Below are 10,661 nucleotides of genomic sequence, written 5' to 3'. Positions count from 1 at the left end.
TAACATGCAATCAGATTTTGCATATGGAGAAGGTACGCATGATGGAGAGAATACTCCATCATGTAGCCCACAAGGTACACAAAATAAAACTAGTAAGCACCTTTTGTACGCTTTTAGGTCTCCACCGTTGTAAGGAGAAATGCCGTTTATGACAAACTGCTATATTACTTATTCAACATAAGCCTGCTCTACTGATTCTGGAGGTGCTGGATGGATTAGAGCACATGGAGATTGAAGTCAAATTGTATGAAATGTTGATCATCCACAGATGTACGGGAAGTGTTGAAGGTAAACATTAGAAAAAAAGAGAATAAACGTTTGGAACTAAAGTAATAAAACTTAATCGAGCAATCCTTATCATTTAGGTTGTAGGTGTATGCGTTCAGGCCTTGCAGATCCTGTCGGCAACAGACACACAAAGTGATTATGGTGCAGCTATGAAATGTCTCTCCAGGAACAGGTCAGAAGATGAGAGGAAACAGAAGAGTACAAAGGTGTTTGCATAATGCTGAGCTCGCTCAGTGGTATTCCATGTTATTGTGCTCTTTTCCTGCTCACTACCAACAGGATGAGGTGGACACCCAGAGCCAGTAGCCGGTCGGCAGCCTCTACGCTCCACACAGAGCAGGGAAGCAGAGAGGCCCCCCTCAGCGATCAGCCACAGAAAGGCAGTTTTAACCAGAGCAGAGCTTTAATGAAAGACCTAAACCTTTTCATTTCCTATTGGACTTGGTAAAACAAAAAGAAAAGTGGAATGAAGGATGAAGGAGCAGGCTTTGATTTAAAGGAAACATACTTTTTTGTGCTGCTGACTCAGTCACCCTCAACACGGAAACACTGATGGTGCTGGGCTTTCTTGGACTTTATTACCAATTTACCAGAAATCTTTCTCTCTTCGTGATGTCCCCACCCATCCCCAATACAGTAATCCTGGCAAAAGTATGAATGTCAATTGCTCATTATAAAAACCTTGATTATTTCTTGTTTGAACAGCGTGAACAAAGAATGTCCTTTCTTACGCCCCGTCCACTCCCTTCCCTTCACTTCCATCCCACCACATCCTCCAACGCCGTGGCTTTGGTGCCAACACCTCTGTGGGGGAACCACCTCCTTTCTCTATCACAATTTGTTGATATTACAGTGATAAAGCAGCTTTGTGGGTGTATAACAAATTACAGCCTTATTGTGCTTCATCCTGTCCTTGTGCGGACGGATTTCATCCATCTCTGAGTCGCTCCGAGAGGAAATCTATAAGGCCCAACAGTAGATTGTTCTACCGATCCATCGCCTAAAACGGAGAAATGGAAATGTAGTTTACCGACATGTTTATGGAAAGTTGTCATGGCAGGTTTCTACATCCTGCGGGGGGTGAAGGAAATCTATTCAAACTCCTGATTCCAAACTTCCTCTTCGGAGCCTTAGTGCTTCCCTCCTGCCCCGAGGAAAAAGACTAATACGCTAAATGCTTTACGAGTGATTACTGATTTACACAGACTATAAATATGTCTGTTGTACCTACTTCAGTAGCTATTCTAGGAGCATTACCTTAGGATGTTTGTCCATCTGACTCAGGGTCTCTCCTGGAACTAGGTTGTGTTGCATTTATTGTAACGGATGTTTCTGTCATTATACAGGTATCAGAAATACCAGACATCATATTCTTTCAAAGCCATAATTAGCTGCCTTAGTGGTTACTCAGAGGAAGGGTGAAGAGTTCAGTATATAAACGTCTGACGGTCAGTTATGGAGCGGCATTGAAGACGATGCGTTTCATCAATTTCCACCTCTCAATAGTTTTAAAAGTATCCTGGCAGACTCACAGTCAGCTGATGACGTGTTCTGATGTAGACCGAAGGTCTAGTCAAAGTAACTCCACATAGTAACAGGAACGTTGACTGGCAGAACAAAAATAGCCCCATTGATAGCAGTGGTTTCTTGTGAAATAGCAGACTGCTAATGTCTGAGAGTATTGGAGTTCACAGACATGAACACTTTCAGTATGAATTGCTTCATTTTACTTTTGCTGTTCAACACAGTCAGTGTACATCTGACTAACTGGTTAGCTTCCATCACGCAGGAGAGGTATTTACATTTTCATCCAGATGTCAGCGATATCACATCCGTATCCATAGGGACCTATCATTTAAAACTTCTTCAGACAAAAAACCCTTTAAGCTGCTGGTTGTCAAAGCAGGAAACAAATGTCCCCCTGATACGGTTGATATCGGATATCAAATGACAAAAACTGCAAATGTTCAAAATAGGAAAATGACGAGAAAAGTCCCTTTGGTCAGAGACAACATACTGTTTCTACCCTAACAGTTAGAGACAAGAAATACAACATTTTGAAGATTTTTCTTTTCTCTTTTTTATTTTTTTACTGAAAAATGGCTACTGGGATCATTTAGGCATCAATGCAAGCTGGACCCAAATCATTCATTTTATCCTATGTGTTTGGTGATTAGAGTGGAATGCAACTCAGACATGTTTACAGCCAGTTTCCAACAGAGGTCATCCTTGGACAAAGAAAATCAATTGCTGGTCATTTCAGTCTTTTGCCGTTTAGTGCCCAATTTTTTGAAGCTGTTTTTGTGCAGGGGAGGAACATTTGTCACCCATTTGACAACCGATAAGAATAGTACCGATCTATGTTTTACTCAGTTTCAAAGTAAAGAAATCAGGTTTTGTGACTCCAATAAATGACATCTAGATTTGCAACAATGGCATCCATAGACTGGTTCAAATATCAAAATCCTCATATCTCACATTTTCCCTGCCAATACCCAACACCAGAAACCTTTATGACGTCCAAACACTGCTGGGAAAATGTTCTGTGGACTGGAAAAACAAAACTAAAACATTTCAGATGGTTCATGTCCTGTTTCGTGGAGCGTAAAACTTCCAAAACATTTCGAACATGATACCAACAATCCAACATGGTGGGGGGACTGAGATGAGATGAAGCTGCTTCGCTGGGGCAGGAACCTGGACAACATGACACAGATAGACACGCCTCTGAACAAAAATACATTCTGGTTTTCATCAAACTACAAAATATAAAGTTTGCTGTTAGGGTAAAATATTTTTAAGTTGAGATACATTTGATCTGTCGTATCAAAGATTCAATAAAAGGTTAAATTATAAACATGTAAACAAACATGTTTCATTTAGTGAGTAGACATATAAAACTATTTAGTTATTTTTCATACTGTACATGAATAATTGGGAACTTTCAGAAACATGTGTCTTTGAGTTTTTATTCACGTCATCTCCTTCTAATCAGATCCAAACTCAGTCTTCTTCAGCCTCAAGGTGCTCAGAGACACTGACCTGGTTCAGCCTCTGGATCGTGTTTTCCTTTTAATTTGAATGAGAGTGGGATATTTCCCAAATTCCGAAGAACTAATAATCTGGTATTTCTGGGTGATTCCCCTCTCATGAGACTTCAGCTTTTGATCACAGTGCAGGTCGCAGCTGGAGGGCGGTTCTGGTAAAAACTAATTATTTGTCATCTCAGTAAATATTCGTGTGCGTACATCTGGTGGTGAGAAAATGTGTAGCCATATGAGTTTGTGTATGCGTGTGTTTGTGTGTGGTGGTTGTGATGGGCAACTTTTCTTCCGAGATAAGGGCAGAATGGGGGTTGAGCAATCTGACCACGACTCCTCTCTCTCTCTCTCTCTCTCTGGGCTGAACGGGACTTCCTTCCTGACCAGCGCAAAAACAAAAACCGCGAGGAATGTATAAATGGGACTCTTGTTTGAGCTTCGGATCATCGATTGGAACCGTTCGATACAACCGGGGGTCCTAATTAGAAGTCGCCCTCACTCCGCCGGCATGAATCTCGTGACTCCGGCTCTGATTTTCTGTGCGCTGTTCCTGCAGGAAGCTGCCGCCTCTCAGCGCGCCAGCTGCTCCGGGGGTCTCTGCTGCTTCCAGCACTCCGCGGACTTTGAAGCTGCGCAGAAAGCCTGCGAAGAGTCGAACGGACAGTTGATCGGATCCGGCTCTGACGAGCAGATGGACGTGTTGAAGCGTCTGGTGAGAACGTTCACGGGGAGGTTCTGGTTGCGCGGTGGTACAAACTGCACCGCCGTCTCCGTGGGGAGCGGGTCCGGAGTCTCGTTAGGGCCGGAGCCGTGCCGAAACACCCTGGACGGCTTCTTGTGTCTGTATGAATCCTCTTCGGTTTGCGGAGCCGTTCTGAGCAGCGGAGGCACGTCGGTTACGTACAGAACATTAACGGGCTTTGACGTGTTGGAGTCTGAGACGTTTCCTCCGGGGACCCTGGCCCTGGTGGGACGGTCCGGCGCTCAGTACCCGGACTCCAAGCACCTGTGCATGTCCACATGGTTACAGTCTCCGTGGTCCTGCGAGGTCTTCCAGGGCGGCTGCGATCACGGCTGCAACAAAACCTCCAACACCTGTACGTGTCCGGTCGCGCGTTCTCTCCATCACAACAACATCTCCTGCACGGAGCCCACGGCTACCAGACCCCAGGTTCAAGCCAGGCGCTGCCCCGAGGGCTACAAGCCGGCGGCGGACGGCAGACGCTGCGAGGACGTGGATGAGTGCGCGGAGACGATGGATCTCTGCACAGGTGAGGGCGAGGAGTGCGTCAACCTGGACGGGAGGTACGAGTGCAGGTGCGCGGACGACTTTGTGGAGGAGGACGGCGCCTGCGTCAACACGTCGATCTGCATGTTATGCGAGCACATGAAGTGCGAGAAGGTCAGCGGGGTGTACCAATGCGCGTGCAAGAAGGGATACCGGGTGTCCCTCAAAAACCCCACCGAGTGCGAGCAGGACTGCAGCCAGAGGGAGTGTCCTGCGATCTGCAACAACAATCTGGCGCTGGAGAAGAAGGACATGCAACAGTGCTACTGCCCCCAGGGCTTCATCCTGGACCTCTGGGAGGGCTCCGCCACCTGCTATGACATCGACGAGTGCGAATCCCAGGCGCTCTGCGACCACGAGTGTGAGAACCTGCCCGGTGGGTTCAGGTGTGTGTGCAGGAATGGCTACCGGCTGCAGGGGACCGACAAGTGTGTCCGTCTGCAGAAGGAAGGGGAGGAGGAGAACGCATCTGGGTCGCCTCCTGATCTTGCCAGCACGCCGGTCAGCCTCCAACCGGCCGCCCTGCCATCTTACATCAAGACCGGCAGCGTCCTGGGCATCACCGTGTTCCTGGTGCTGTGCGCGGTTCTGCTGGCGTGCGTGGTGAGACAGGCGTTTAGACGCTGCGCATCGCTGAACCTGAACTCCATAAAACACCCGGACATCGATATTTTCTACCTGCAGCAGGTCACAACGGAGACCTACAAGAGATTATCGTTCGATAAGCAGTTTAAAAACGACTCGTAAAGAGTCTGACGGGCGGGCTCACCTGGAGAGCGATGCACCGATCAGATACCGATGCAACGGTCGATATCGATCGTTTCGATTTTTCTCTCAAAACATAAAACCCAACTGTGCTTCAGGTACAATGATAAGGGTAGCGTTGCATTCAACAAAAATAGGAAGGAATTACAAAACTCAAAGGCATAAAACTTGATTTTTATTTTTAAAATGTGTTTATGGACCAAAAACACCCCCGCCCCCTTTTTTTATTATTATTTTTTATTATTTTATCTGTGAAGCATTTGATGTTAAGAATTACAGCCTTTTATTAGTTAGAGAAAATCGGTGTATTTTGATCGGGCTGATCGGTGCATCCAAGTTTGTCCTTGGAGACAGAAAATATCCTGAGGTCACGTTACATTTGAAAAATTTAAGTCAAACTATTAGTGAAGTGAGAAGTGAAAACAGCTTTAAGATTTCTGTATTTGGCTTTTTGAACAGAATTAAAACTAATTCTGTTCCATAAAAAATTTTTTTAGTTAGATCCGTTTCCAGCTCTAGTCAGGTACTATACAGTTGGCGCAAGCTGCAGTTTCCAACATTTCCTAACTATGCAACATTCTATGCACGTCTTTGCTGCATTTCTGACGTTTATTCTGTTTTAATTGTCTGACGAAGTTGCATTTAATGTAAAGCTAAAAACAGATCGACACTGGATGTGACTGAAAAAGAAAAAGAAATGAGCTGCCTGATTTGTGGACCTTTGACACAAACAGATCTCATCATTGGGAGAGAACCGCAGCGTGTAAATAGGGCGGACTGATGACTCGTGAGTCATAAATATAAAGTGCTATTTATGTAAACAGTTAAATGAAAGCTGGACTTCAGGTTTTTAATAACCTGAATTGTGTAAAAAAAAAAAAAAAAAAAAGACTGTGTGACAAACGAACTGTGAAATGAGTGTCACTGCCGAGTAAACCACTTAGCGTTAGCATGGTCTGTACACTGCTACTATTAACCTAACTGTACCAGGCTGATTCTCACCGGTCAGTTTCATGTGAATGTAAAACTGTGCTGCTATTACATGTATTACAGCTGCAAACATCTGTATAAAATCATGGTTTACTGTGTATTTGTTTTCTAGTTTATGCTGCCAAAGCAGATGAGTTAATAGTTTGCTGTCGTCCAAACGAATATTTGGACAACAGCAAAAAAATTCCCCAGTTATTCTTATGATTTATTTTTTTCTTTTGCATTAATTAGGTCATTTCTACTTCCATAGAAAAAGTCTCATTACGTTCAGCACCATGGAGCCAGATTGTTTCCTGTTTGAAGGTCTTCATTAAGCTTATTTTCCTACTTGCTCTTAGATGATTTATTGAACGTAACATTTTCAGTATGAGTATTTTTTACCACTAAAATTGTTTGTAAATCAATAAATAAAAAAAGATGCAAAGTTCCCAGAAGTATATATGTGTCTCTTCAAAACAATAAAAGATGGGGGAAAAAAACTGCAGCAGATTGAAGTGTTTTTACAAAACAGGATATGAAACCAACAAAGACCTGACATAGTTGATCGTTTGTCATTTTTTTCTTCTTTTTTTCCTAGTTTAATGAAAAAAACTAAAGAAAATGTTTTATTTTGTATTCAAAAGAAGTTTCTTATTTTGTTTTAAGATAGAATAATTCAAGCCCGCATTACAGGACCGTAAAAAAGAAGAAAGTTCTCAATTTGATTAGGGGGAAAATGGACTCAAATTAGGTTCTATCAATTCAACTAGTTGACCAATTATTCGACCAGCATACTTTCAACAATTCAGTTTTATTTAAAATAAACGTATAAAGGAAATGAAGTGACAACAACTTTTTACACTATATATTCAACAGATCGTATTTACTTCTCATCATGAAATACTGCGATTCAAACACAAATGAACGGATTACTTGGAGTAGGCTATGGCAAGCAGTTTTGGAAATATTCAATAACCTCCCCTCCGTTCTGGTCACAACTAAACTCCACTACTTTCACTTTTGCTCAAACCAGTTCAACAAAAAGAAATTCTTCTCAGCAACTCGTTTCACGAACTGCTGGCACTTTAGCCTAGCGGCTAAAAGTCCAACTAGCAAAAGTGCTGCAGTAAGTATCTCAACAAGTTTGCTTTTTTTGTTAACAATACCAAACAACTGACACACTTGTTAAGTAGTAACCCTTAAATGTGTGCACTAGTTCACTGTGAGCTGTAAATTCAACTAGTTGACAAATTAAAGCGTTTAGGATTTTACCAGTTAGACAAACTAATTAGCCTCTCAGATCAAATAGTGATTTGAATGGTCCTAGTTAACTAGAGTCAACAAGTGCAGATATTTAATGGTCACTTGGAAATTTTTGGGCCAAGTCTGTAATGATTAGTTTATATATAATATTTTAAAGCCAAAGCTTTGACTAGAGGGGTCTGGTCATAGACAAGTGTGTCAAAAATGTTACTAAAATGGACAGCTTCAGTACTTTTTGGTTTTTACTCTGACTAGTAGAAAAAGAGTGTGATTGGTTAATAAAAATGTAGTGTTTTTGTTGTGGGTTTTTTTGTTGTTGTTTTTTGCTAGTGCAGGAAAACATTGTACTAGTGTGAGTAAATGTAGCAGTGCAGAGTAGTAGCAGATGGCTTGGCTAAAATGGTGGCTGAAAGGATGTTGAATATTTTAGTCCAACTTCTTGCCTGGTCAAAACTGGTCATCTAGTGAAGAAACCAACAGCAGAACCGACTGCTAGTTAACTTTCTGATTAGCAATTTCTCTTGTAAAGACTATAAAGTTTACTAAATATGCATTGTAGGGTTGAGTAGTAATCCAGCTGAACTGTTGGGTCACACCAACTTTAAGAAATACTTTTAAGTTGGTAAGTGAATTATGTGGACGAGTTAACATGTTAGGTCAACAACTTACTTGTGGTGCTTAAAATATTTAATAATGAAATAACTAGGACAAATATCTACCTAGTAAGGTTTAATCACAAACCTTACTGTGAGTAAGAAGGCCACAATGCTGACAGTTCTCCAGAATATCAAATATTTACACAAACTGCTTGCCATACTGGATAGTCACGCTGGCCGGGGCTGAGTTGGGAGGGGCTACGAGGACATATAAGGGTCTTTCGGGGAAAAAACAGTTATGCGTAAGCCCGTACACGCCGTGCGTAAGTGTGGATGTGAAGTGGAAGGGCAGCGAGCTGTCCGGCAGTTCGTTACTCAGAGCGCCTTCCTTCCTCCGCCGGGCCCTAACATGGAGCTTGGGGCTTATAAATACCACCTAAATAGTTCTCCAAACAATCAAGTCAAAGGGTTACCGGATCGCGCAAGAACTTAAACGGGGCACAGCTGAGATCCAAACATGAACGTCGCAGCGGGGTTGTTTGTGCCGATGCTTGTTTTCCTCCTGGGAAAAGCTGCGGGAGCAGAGCGGACCAGCAGCTACTGCATCGGGAATGTTTGCTTCACCCTGTTCCGGGACCCCAGCACTTTCAGCTCTGCGCAGCAGCTCTGCAGAGACCAGGACAGTCACCTGATGACGGTGCGGACCTCTGTGTCCAGCGACGTGCTCTCCGTCCTGCTGGGAAACCTGACCGGCAGCTTCTGGATCGGCTTGCACCGCCTGAGCGGCTGTCCGGACCCGTCAGAGGAGCTCCGAGGCTTCCAGTGGGTAACCAAGGACACCGAGAGCGACTTTGTCAACTGGGAGTCGGACCCCGACGACAGCTGCGCCGCCGCCCGCTGCGTGTCCGTGAACGGAGATGAGAACTTTAAATGGAGGCAGACGCCGTGCGACCAGCCCGCAGCGGGCTTTCTCTGCGAGAACAGCTTCACCGACCCCTGCACTAACCTGCCGCACGCAGCGGAGCAGTCTGTGCGCTACTGGACTCCCTACGGGTTAGAGGTGGAGGACGTTCAGTCCTCCACGCTGCCGAGTGGAAGCGTCGCCACCCTTTCCCCGTCCAAGACCAAATACATCTGCGGCACCTCCAAGAAGTGGCTGCGGGCTCCTTGGAACTGCGAGATAAACGAAGGCGGGTGTGAATACAAATGCGCCGTGGACCCCAGCAACACCCCCATCTGCTACTGCCCGCCGGGCAAGACCGTGAGCCCGGCCAACGGAATCTCGTGCCAGGCGGAGGGCACGGACGACCCATGTGCGGCGTTGCACTGCCAGCAGACCTGCTACGAGGCCGGAGGCCGGCATCAGTGCGGCTGCGGCCACGGCCTGCAGCTGGCCGCGGACGGCAGGACCTGCGTGGACTTCGACGAGTGCGCGGACGAGCGCCAGTGTCCCGAGGAGAACTTCAAGTGCGTGAATACGCCGCGCGGCTACACGTGCGTCTGCGAGAGCGGTTACAGGTTGGTAGGCGGCGCGTGCGTTGACACGGACGAGTGCACGCTCGCGCCGTGCGAGCACGAGTGCGCCAACTCTCTTGGAAGCTACGTGTGCTCGTGCTTTAAGGGGTACAGGGTGGACGAGAAGGATCCGCATAAATGCAGGCGGCACTGCGGGGAGCAGGAGTGCCCCGCGGAGTGCGACCCCAACTACAACTTCCAGTGCTTCTGCCCGGACGGCTACTTGTTGGAGGAAAGGGGGGGCTCCAGCTTCTGCATAGACTTGAACGAGTGCGAATCTAATTACTGCGAACAGGAGTGCCGAAACACGTACGGCGGGTACGTGTGCTCCTGCAAGCCCGGTTTCAAGTTAGTGGGTGAAGACCAGTGCAGAGAGGTCGTGGAGAGCTCCACTCTTAGCATCCCCGCATCGCCCACATACCCGACCCGGCGGCCCTCCGCGGTGACGGCCGGGGCTCTGGTGGGGATCATAGTGAGCACGGTGTTCATCGTCGTGCTGGCCGTTTTCGCGGCTCACGTGCTGCTCCTGCGCAGAGGGAAGAAGGAGGAGAGCGCCGCAGGTGCGCTGAAAGAGGCCGAGGAGAACATGCACGGCCTGCAAAGGCTGAGCGACAGCCACAGGGACAAGGTGGTGTAGGAGAGAGACGCCTTTAAACGAAGGGCGTAAATGAATGTACGAGCCGAGCCTTCAGAAGCACAAACTCAAAAAAAATTTTTTTTTAAAAACTCACTTTTGAGGAAGAAGTCTAGCAGGATGCAGCTCAGCCAGAAGAGTAAATGAAGCAGCAAACGGTTTACAGAAAAATCCGTTCGTGTTTATATTTACTGCCCAACTCACATACAGCCTCCGACATGTAATGAAGTGACAAAAGTAACTGTTTACAGTTTTTACTTTGGTATTAAAATGTAATATGAACAAGTAAATGATTATAATGA

The 10,661-nt window shown here is 45.7% G+C and overlaps 2 protein-coding genes across 2 annotated transcripts; both read left to right on the top strand.

Moving 5' to 3' along the window:
• The first annotated feature begins 3,362 nt into the window (after positions 1-3,362).
• LOC103457758 (thrombomodulin-like) lies at positions 3,363-6,799 on the top strand. The gene has a single exon (XM_008398133.3). The coding sequence runs from the start codon at positions 3,748-3,750 to the stop codon at positions 5,362-5,364; it is 1,617 nt and encodes a 538-aa protein (XP_008396355.2). The 5' UTR covers positions 3,363-3,747; the 3' UTR covers positions 5,365-6,799.
• Positions 6,800-7,558: 759 nt separating this feature from the next.
• Positions 7,559-10,661, top strand: thbd (thrombomodulin). The gene has a single exon (XM_008398135.3). The coding sequence runs from the start codon at positions 8,728-8,730 to the stop codon at positions 10,360-10,362; it is 1,635 nt and encodes a 544-aa protein (XP_008396357.1). The 5' UTR covers positions 7,559-8,727; the 3' UTR covers positions 10,363-10,661.

Source organism: Poecilia reticulata, chromosome 21, assembly GCF_904066995.2.
Source record: "Poecilia reticulata chromosome 21, P_reticulata-male-v2, whole genome shotgun sequence".
In the NCBI taxonomy this organism is placed as follows: Eukaryota; Metazoa; Chordata; class Actinopteri; order Cyprinodontiformes; family Poeciliidae; genus Poecilia; species Poecilia reticulata.
Note: the sequence above shows the minus strand (reverse complement) of the source record. Positions and strands in the feature narration are given on the sequence as shown.